The sequence below is a fragment of the Nanorana parkeri genome, unplaced genomic scaffold, assembly GCF_000935625.1.
Source record: "Nanorana parkeri isolate BGI_ZX_2015 unplaced genomic scaffold, ASM93562v1 scaffold320, whole genome shotgun sequence".
In the NCBI taxonomy this organism is placed as follows: Eukaryota; Metazoa; Chordata; class Amphibia; order Anura; family Dicroglossidae; genus Nanorana; species Nanorana parkeri.
Window position 1 is genome coordinate 1086369 of NW_017306588.1, and position 10746 is coordinate 1097114.

General features: G+C 44.8%; 1 protein-coding gene across 1 annotated transcript in view; it reads left to right on the forward strand.

Annotated features, from left to right (window-relative positions):
• The window catches only part of TFCP2L1 (transcription factor CP2 like 1), a 58272-nt gene that overhangs the window by 36745 nt on the left and 10781 nt on the right, over positions 1 to 10746 (forward strand). The window contains exons 10-13 of the mRNA XM_018558098.1: positions 102 to 195; positions 6625 to 6715; positions 8233 to 8326; positions 9072 to 9081. Coding sequence (XP_018413600.1) covers positions 102 to 195; positions 6625 to 6715; positions 8233 to 8326; positions 9072 to 9081 — 289 coding nt within the window. The remainder of the gene's footprint in view (positions 1 to 101; positions 196 to 6624; positions 6716 to 8232; positions 8327 to 9071; positions 9082 to 10746) is intronic.

Genomic DNA, 10746 nt, shown 5'->3' on the forward strand with positions numbered 1-10746 from the left:
GGAAATGTAATTTCAGTTTGCTTGAACCACCGACTGTTTAGAGCCAGCTAAGGTCACTGGCAAGTGCGGTCTGTCTAATCTTAGTCCTTTCTTTTGTGCAGTATCTTGTGCCTTCTGCATCCATACAAGATGTGCAACAGTGGCTGCAGCACAATCGGTTTCCACAGTATTGCAGACTTCTGTCTAGTTTCTCAGGTACATTACGGTGTCTCTGGTATGGCTTTTTTGTAAATATTCCTGTAAAAAAGAAAAAAAACTTACAGCGAATCTGAGTGGTCAACCACCAGGGAAGTGTGGGGGAGACATGAACACTGCGTAAGCTCCCAACATGGATCGTTTACTGGGTTTGGACTCTGGGATCAGACATTCTACTGGTTGGGGCTGGTTGGCTGGTTGGAAGAATGTGTCGGATAACTATATAGAGCAGGGTTTGGCAACCAGTTGATCAGGATATTCCAATCGATTGTGGCCATGTGACCGGTAGATCGGAGTGTTGCCCTGACCAGGCCAATCTGCAACCCCTGTATCTGATCCACCAAGCCTGCCGAGTCCCTAAATATCCTATTCTAGCAGCATGACCACCACTTCACCCTGCCATGCTTCACTGGCTGTCAGCCTTGGGATCTTATTTGGCAAGTTCTCTGATTTAAGGCCCCATTCACACTGAGCGATAAAACCGCGCGATATCGCACATATTATCCGCGCAATATTGCTCTCCAATGCAAGTCAATGGAGCTGTCGCGTGTCGCTACTGCAGTACCCTTTTTTGGCGCAGATGTCAACGCGATTGCACTCGGTCCAATGCAATCATTTGCGCGGTATCGTGCAGAAAAACGCGTGATATCGCGCAAAATGACAATCGCCCGACAAACGCGCAATTTGCAATCTGCTCAGTGTGAATGGGGCCTTAAGCGACTTGCGGCGGGCGAAATTAAAAATTACTAATCGTGTCTGTGCTAAAAAAAAGTAACATACATTTGGATCACAAGGGCTGTAAACATTTATTTTGTAGTAAATGACCATGGACAAAACATGCTGGTCCCCCCTTACAGTTTTAAAGCGCACGATTGTATAAACTTGTTTAAAAATAAATTGATAAAGTGGGTAAGTTTAGAATCTTCATATGTAAACCTTAACAGTGAACTTCTCTTATGTGCTCCCTTTTGATCTGTTAAATCACTGAAAATGTATCTGAGAACTGCAAAAAAATACCTGTTGATCCTGCCAGGAAATCCACTGAGCTCGGAACTTCTGTGCACTCAAGCTTATCCCAAGCTGCAATATATTACATTTTTGTTTTTGAGGTTTAATTTTTTTTTCTGCTGTGGTCACCAAAAAGCGTTAGAGGAGAAATCTGGAAGTGAAGTTTTTTTTTTGTTTTCCCCTCTATCAGGTATTGAACAGATACTTTGATCAAGGGAATGGAGAAAAACTGCCAGTTTTTGCGATACCAGTCCCAAAAGTGTAAATGTTGATTATAAGCATTAAATAGCAACTTAAAATGATACTAAACTCAGGAGTTAAATCTCTAGTATGTTCAAGTATCTTAACTATTAACAACAATGTATCTTATTTGTGTATCACTCGGCTGTAGATCCTCCGATCATCTCTGACACTGTCCTTCCTTCTGAAGGGGGAGCTACTTCTGTTCCCCATGGTCCCTGTGTGTGTTGTAAAGTAGTCACCGCTCCAAGCTCGCTCCTGTGATAGACTACAATCCTGCGATTCGTCTACTAATTTGTATTTTAAGATTGTAGTCTATCACGGGAACATACTCGGAGCACATCAAAGTAACACTTTCAATTAAAAAAACAAACCCCAAGACTTTTTTATGATCTTGCTTGTTGAGGCAGAGTTTGTCACACCCTGGAGCCAAAATTAGTATGCACCCCTTGCAAACTCTCAGAATTGATACATTGTAATATACACTGAGTGGCCGGATTATTATATACACTGAGTGGCCGGATTATTATATACACTGAGTGGCCGGATTATTATATACACTGAGTGGCCGGATTATTATATACACTGAGTGGCCGGATTATTATATACACTGAGTGGCCGGATTATTATATACACTGAGTGGCCGGATTATTATATACACTGAGTGGCCGGATTATTATATACACTGAGTGGCCGGATTATTATATACACTGAGTGGCCGGATTATTATATACACTGAGTGGCCGGATTATTATATACACTGAGTGGCCGGATTATTATATACACTGAGTGGCCGGATTATTATATACACTGAGTGGCCGGATTATTATATACACTGAGTGGCCGGATTATTATATACACTGGCCGGCCAAAATTTTTATGAAGTTTGTAGGCAAATTAGCTATAATTTGGCGCTGAAGTTGCTAGATGGCCAGACCATTATAAATAGGGGAGCAGGTTGGTTACCACGACAGTAGAAGTGATTTGTTTGGGAAGATTCGGGGAAACAACGCGATGTAACAGCCTTGGAACGCGGGATGATTGTTGGCGCTCGGAGCCATGGAGCGAGTATCAGCAAAACAGCAGAATTCGTTACATGTTCAGGAGCAGCTCATTGTTAAAGTGTTTAAAGACCGGACTGTCAGCCGAAAATCTGGGTCTGGACGTGGGAATTGTGGCCGTCAGCGACTAGTCAATGTTAGGGCAGAACGGGGGAGGGGCAAGACTGGTACAAGACAACAGAAGGGCAACAGCACAGTGTCAGATTCCTCGCATCGCCTTTCATCATCTCGTGGAGTCACCAGGCGGCCCAACAAAGTCATCTCGTGGCCTAATGAAGTACTGATGGGGTGGTCATAATCTGGCCACTCAGTGTATATACTTAGTTGAAAACATGAATGGGGATTATGAATGTTGGTGATTTAGGAACAGTCATGTGGGAGGCTGCTGTCAATTACTATGTTGAAGCAGATCCGCAGGAAGGTGAAGTGTCATTGGGCTGGGGAAGGGAGCAGCTTCAACGAAGGGAAGAACTGGGGCATACAGTGACGACACTAAAGATGGAAGATCTGATGGAATAGTGTTGCTGTTCTGAATAGTGAAGGAGGGGGGTTGTACCAGGATCAACCAGGTATTTACTAAAATGGTAATCCACAAACATTTGAGAGTTAACTGACGAGTAGAAAATGTTCGGGTTTATGGCCGCTTTAACTAGGAGAGAGTCCTTGGACACACGTCTTGTATTGGACCACGCAGACTTCCCATGGAAGGAGTTCTCTTGGATCATCCCCAGTATCTACGAAGGATTTCTGTTTTATAGCATCTTTTTATGTTGCTATGAAAATGTCTAGGTCTCTGACTGATTCTTATTAGCCTGTCAGCTATGAGGAGTGTCCTTGGCAGAACATTGCTGGCACACTCGAGATGACATTCGTTGCACAACATTTTGGATGAACGGGTGGAACAAAACTGCCAAACTTGATTTAGAATCCACACCTTAACAGAAATAGCTCTTAAGAATAGAACGTGTCATGCCAGTTGCTTGCTGGGACTTGTAGTTCCTAGGGAGATGGCATTCTTCAAATTATCCAAACTGGAGCAGATAAAATCCAAGATTTGCACTGCAACCAATCAGCTTCTGTCTCATTTTCAAATCTTACCAGATTCTCTCTGCTCCAGTTTTTATAAATCCAACACCCCCCATGTTTCTTTAAAGGAGAACTATGAGGAGGGTGCTTTTCACTCACCTCATAGTTCTAGCCGACCTGTGACAATGAGACTGTCACAGGTCGGCTCAGTAGATCGGGAGGTGAGCGAACACATACCGGCGTTCGCTCACTTCTCGATCCTGTCACGGCCCTCTGCCGTGACAGGGGAGGCGCTGGATTCCCCCCGCTCCGATCCGATCCTCCATCGCTGACTGGTGGAACGGACGGGGAAGGGGGCGGGTACAGCTGGCTCTGCCTCTAGATAGAGCCAACTGTCACTCACACAGCTGGGCGGGTCCAGACATAATTGTCGGGATCCGTTTCAGCTGCGGCGTCTCAGTATACCGTGAGTTATAGCTTGCGGTATATGGAGCTTAGGGTGACGGGAGGACGCTAGTTTGTGTCCTCCCGTAACCCTCGTAACCCTAATGAGAACTATGGGGAAAAGCCCTAACCCCATAGTTATTCTTTAAAATCTTTTAGGCGGTAGTTAGCAAACTGCATAAGGTGCTGCAATAACTTTTGAGGTAATAGATCGCTATTACAGTTCACGTATGTAAAGTAATCATCTTCACCTGCGTATTTACTTAAAAATATGCTTTTGAAGACTTCTGAAAGGTGAATTCATACTTGCTGTGGCTGCAGTGATGGCTGATGGACAGAAGAAGGAGGTACCATGCTAGATGGGTGTCACTTGCACAGTGATGACTACTAATACTTTAGAGCAGTGGTTCTCAACCTGTGTAACCTCAGGACCCACATTTGTCCTTGGTCATTAAGTCGCGACCCAAGTTGAACTGCAATGGAACGCATGGCATGTGGTACTGTGCGTTCCGATGCGGGCGATAGAACTGTGGGTGGGAGATGCATTTTGGGATGCCATTCAACTGAATAGCAATGCACCTCCCACACCAGAATGCACTGTGACGGAGCTCCATCTATGTTCATCACCTGTAGAGATGCCAGGAGCCAGAATGTGACATCACTCCGGTCCAGGCACCTCTACAGGACACGCGAGGGAGCTGTAAACAATGCACGTATGGATGGAGCTGATTCGCAGCCATAACCCCACCACAAGCTGACACTCGGCACCGGGCAGCATATTTTGGATGGCTGCTCGGCGTGAGAACTGACAGTGCTGCGCTAGGGGGAGGCTGAGGATCCTCTCACCTAGAAAAGTGGAAGGCGCACGGCGACCCACTGAACATGGGGTCGCAACCTACTTTTGGGTCACGACCCACCAGTTGAGAACCAAGGCTTTAGAGCACACTGGAAGCGGAGCAGTGTCAGTCTGCATGCCTGGAAACCGTGTGACCCCTCCTTATACCAGCACACCAGGGGAAGGTAGATAACAAAGTGTGCTTTTCGGCAGTAAAATCTGGTCTTCAAGAACTCAAAAGTGTTAACCCTTCGAAGTGAGTCTACCCCCACACTGCAAGGTTTACGTTCTTGTTTTTCTTTAGATGTTAAAAAAAAAGTTACTTGCCCTAACTGCAGAGCCGACTGCCTGCTACTCTGGTCACTGAAGCCTTTCTCCAATGCCGCAGCATTGGAATGTTCCTCAGCGTCCTCGCGTATATAATGGTTTATGAGACCTTAGACTGCTGGAATGGGGGGGGAGAGAGGCTTCAGAGGGACCTGGCTTAAGGCTCTGTTCACAGCTAGGCATATCGAATATGCGTGTTTCGTGACGCGCATTTTTACCGTGATTCGCGGTAAAAAAACTTGCGACAAATGCGCGTTTCCGAGGGCTACTTGGCTGTACCCCAATGGAAACACGCGACAAAAACGCCCCAAAGAAGATCATGTACCTTTTCAGGCGTAGGCCGTTTTTGTAGCGCGTTCAGACGGGCTGAAATACGGCAAGGTGTGAACCATACCCATAGGAAACAATGGGATTTTCATGTTTGAGCGTTGAACGTGCTACAAAACGTACAGGTGTGAACCAGGCCTAAAGGTGGTGGCCATACACTGTACAACCATCGCAAGACCTTAGTCTTGCGATGGTTGTAAAGGGATTAAAAAAACGTACGATCTGCCCATCTTGGACAGGCAGATCGCACGCTCGATCATCGCAAGCCCGCCCCCCTGAGGGGCGGGCTTCCGATGACCGCAATGCTGAACGGGCAGTGTGCGCGTGCGCACACCGGCCCGTTCAGCATTTGTCTTCCGAGCACCGTTCTAACCAGCCGAGAATCGTACGATTCCCGGCTGGTTTTCGAACATGCTGGTTCGACGGAAGACGTGCGACCGTACAGTAGAAACGGTCGCACGTCTCCGTTCACACTGCTCGATTCTCGTACAATCGCGGGATTTCCCGCGATTCTCGTACGAGAATCGAGCAGTGTATGGGCACCTTAAGACTGAGCCGGCTGCTAGAATCGGGTGAGTAACTTTCTTTAGCACCTAGACAAAAAGTTCTGCTTTAAAGCACATGTCAAGGCAATATTTGGGGGAAAAAATGCATTATGTCTCCAATATATGCACATTTGCCCATGTTTTATACCTTTTTAAAGACCATGAAGTAAACAAAATTCCAATTTGATCGGCAATAGAATGCATTCAGCTCACAAGCCCTGTTGCGATAGGACCACACACAGCATGTTTGTGGACTGAGTGGTGTCAACTCTCTACAGTGTGTTTTGCTGAACTACTCAGCCAGTCCCACTCTGAGATCTCTACAACATAAGGGCTTAATCATTCTGTAGTCCAAGATGGAGGCTAGGAGAGCTAAATAGACTTTGAGAACACAGGAAGTGTCAGCAATTCGGAGCTGTCTTTTGCCCCCTGCACAAAACTAGCAAGTACACTGATCAGATACAACAACAACACCTTTCATTTTATATTTAACAGACCAGAATGGATCATATAAGAAGTTCATCATTGGGGTTTATGTACTTTAATGGGCTGTTTTGTTTATTGAGCTGTTGGAAGTTTTATGTTCCATTTGACCACAGCTATTTTACTTCTATAGGTGCTGACTTATTAAAGATGTCTAAGGAGGATTTTGTCCAAGTCTGTGGCCCTGCGGACGGGATTCGGCTCTTTAATGCAGTACGAGGAAGGTGGGTATGTCTGTGTTGGTAGCGAGTTATAACAAGTGGGATTATTCTTTATACACAGTTCAATTAAATTAATGTGGTAAAGGATATTCACTTGAATAGAAAGTATCCACTTGTAAGAGATTTTCTGGAATCTTTTAAAAAAGTCCCGCTGAATAATCCTTTTATGGTTACAGAACATCCTCCCTCTCGCAATATTATCCCTTATGGGTCTGATCCACTCTGTGTGCAATGCTGGTATGCTTATTGGCTAGGAACATAGCTAGTAATTCATATTAAACTTTTTGCTGTCAGCCTAAGAGTAGCCGTGTCAATGTGTGAACGGAATTGATGCGCATTTGCGAATAACATAACATATCAATGGTAAAAAAACAAAAGAGAAGTGTGCCCACCCTAGTGTAGATGGTTTTTTAATGATAAAAAGCTGAAGTACAGGATAAAATCATACTCACAAAAGTGAATCGGTAATCATCTGAGAACGGCTGCACAGACACCTGTGACAGCACAGGACTCCTTCGATGACTTGTTTCGGGAGCCACGCCCCTTCGTCAGAACATGACTTCAGCCTCACTCCTACAGCAATATAAGGAGATGTGTAATGTTACAAGACTTGTGCTGTCACAAAGGTGTCTGTGCAGCCGTTTTCAGATGTCGTCCAGGCTTGCTTTTTATGCTTTTACTGATTCACTTTTGCGAGTGATTTTTATCCTGGAGCTCCGCTTTTAATCATTAAAAAACCATCTACACTAGGGTGGGCGCCCTTCTCTTTTGTTTTCTCCCATAGTGTTGCAGCTTCCCAGGCTGAAGTGGGGCAGCACCCCTAGTTATCCTCGCTTGCACATAATCTTCATTTGTCGGTCGGTTTTTGGTGCTTTGGATTGGTTCTACATATCAATGGTAAATTCAAAGGTTTCACCGGCACACTCAGAGAATCGATCAAAATCCAGATTTATTCAATAAAGGGCAAAATGTCACAATGGGTTCCGTCCCTTGCGAGCTGACGCGTCGCATGGGGGCGGAACCGGCAGGAAATTCGAAAAAAAACCCCGGAAAAAACGACAAAAAACGAAATAAATCCGAAAAAAATTGCGCCGAAAAAATAACTAAAAGCTAAATAATCATACCGCCAGGGAGGTTAATAAATCTGGATTTTGATCGATTCTGAGTGTGTGCCGGTGAAACCTTTGAATTTATCATTGATGTTTGCGTGGGGCCATCCGTGCGGTCACCCTGAGCACCACAGATGCCTTTTTGAATTATAAGACCGTAGGAGTGCGGATGGCACTTGGACTTTGTTAGAACCACATATTAGACACTCTGAAGTATGTCCCCCCCCCCCCCCCCCCTTCCTCAAGACTGGAACTAATCTGCATATGTGTTCCGGGTCAGTAACCCAAAGTAATGAGGCAATGTTACTGCCGGAAAACTAGCATTTCCAGGAGGTAATGTCCTCGATGACAAACGCTCCATATTTTACCTTCCCTATTGAATGGTTCCTTTTTTTTTCTCCTCTGCCACAGGAATGTGAGGCCTAGGCTGACTATTTATGTGTGCCATGAAACGGAACAAAACCGCACAGTCCTGCAGCACAAACGTGAGCTCAACAACACTTCTGTGTGTGGTAAGTGGTTTTGCTTCTGTAAAGGGAAATGGCAAAGATAAATGTTTTAAAAGTTAGGAAAGTGAGCATTGGAGTGCGTCCCCCACAGACTGGAGAAGAAGGTCGGGGTGGGTGAACGGGTCAGGTCAGTTCTACTTTACATTACTTCACGGTTTAGCTAAAAATCTTCGTTTCGTGTTCAGAGGAGCATTGATATTGGCACCTATTGAACCAGTTCTTCCAGAATGTTTGGTCCTGGTGTCTGAGACAAGTTAGGTCCTCCGTTCTCATAATGTTATATTTCAAATATTGTTTTCATCAAGACATATGACAAATACGCCATAAAACCAGACAATACAGTACCAACCATCTAAAGCAAGACGTTACTCATTCCACTCTGCTGGGTTCTTATTCTCACCCTAATACCCAAATATATACAAATAGCCTTTAAGAGAAGAAAGCGTTACCTTTGTATAATATTTAAAAACAGTGCCTTACAACAAGGTATGTCCTCCATTCTTTTCCCCTTTCAAGTATGCAGATTTGATCGGTAAGTGGTCCCTGCTAGGATGTTTATATATAAATCTTTCATAAAAACTGGCACCATGACAAACATAACATACTTGCATGTAGAACGAGAAAAAAAGAGACAAAAAAGAGAAAAGGAAAAACCTCTTAGAAATACAATAAACTAACTAAAAAGAGAAGAAAATTGAAAGCCAGCAGGAAGGGAAGAGGGGGGGAGGGGAAGGCCAGTAGAATATGACTAGTCGGGGGGACCAATTTCAAAGTAGGTAAGTAATTAGTTAATTTGGTCGGGATGAGCTAGGGCCCGCAATCCTTATCACTCATGTTGTTGTACCCCCTACATAGGCCATCCAAGGACCCCATGTTAACTCAAATTGCCCAGCTTTATCCAAAAAGATACTCATTTTTCGTGAATCATGATCCAAGACAAGCTTGGTCCTTACTTGCCGTAATGACACCCTAGGTGCCTTCCAGGATTTAGCAATCGTGGTTTTGGCCGCCAAGAACATGAACATTATCAATCATTCTCATAATGTTGACTGCAGCAAGCTATTGGCCAATGGAAAGAGGTGTTGGGACTTGTTGGCATACTATAAACTACCCAGTTTGAGCTCCCTCCCCCCTTATCCCAGGCATATCTTCAACCTCGGGACAACTAAACTTGTCAGAAATGTCATCACTTTGAAGTCTTTAGCAGAAGTAAATTTAGTGTCTGTAGTTCCTGTTGAACAGGTTTCCCCTTGCACTGGGCATATTGAATAGACTGCTTTGATTGTTATACAGAACTGCTGGCAACAAGTTCAGCTCTATACTTACAGGAAAACCGCAGGCATCACTCGCCTAACCAGGATATGTTGCAGCTGTGCTAAAGTCCAGAGACGCCCGCTAACCATAATGGAAGTCACAGCACTCGATGTGTGCAAGAAGTAAAGCACTTTTTATTAAATCGTCACTTGCGTCAAACAACCACGCTTCGGGTGCCATGCAGGGTCCCTTCTGGGCGACAGTGACTATGTTGCCCAGAAAGCACCCTGCGTGGCCCCAGAAACGTTGGCTGGTTGACGCATGTGACGATTTAATAAAGAGTGCTCGTGACTTCAATTATAGACTGTATCTGACACGGCGCCATCCGTGTTATCACTTCAAGCACCAACCTTTCATCCAAGGTCTGTATGCTGTATGGAGTGCAGGTGATTTTGTATTGACTCACTAGCCATTCACAACTACAGGGGTCTGTAACCTTTTCCACATTCAGTGTCAGTTTACAAGCATTAGACAACTGGCATGCCAGAGAATAGCATGCTATAGACCTACAATCGACCCCTATTGCACCTCCCAAAATTTCAGGGGTTTCACAACCATACCTGCTGCAGCTGGTGGATAATCAAGGGCCATTAAGAGGGAAGGTGGGTGGGCTTCACATAACTACATTTTGCAGGTAGGCCTACACTTGTACTAGAATTTGGACCCAGTATGTCGGTGACGTCAGGCAGGCCCCACTGAAACATCACAAAGGTGGCCTTGTGGATTGAGAAGGACAAGCCAGACTTTGTAGTTTACAGTCCGGTGAGCTGTCTGTTACAGCCAGTGGCATCAGCTCTGTAAGTGTAGGGAGCTGGGGGCCAGTCCGAGCCTTGCTTACATGCTCGTCCTGTCACCCATGCCTAAGGTTGCCTGTCCTGCACAATTCTAAAAATCATAAATTCCATCATTTGAAACATAAAAAGACGTGGTGGCCCTTTTCAATAAAAACTGTTTAAATTTCCTTTTTTAGTGTCGTTGGTTTCGGAAATGTATTGATCTTTTGGGGAAATGGTTGACCATAATACAATTATATTGCATGTGTGGCCAGCATCAGATTGCGGAGTCAACAAATATTTCAAACCCCACATCACTAGAATATTCT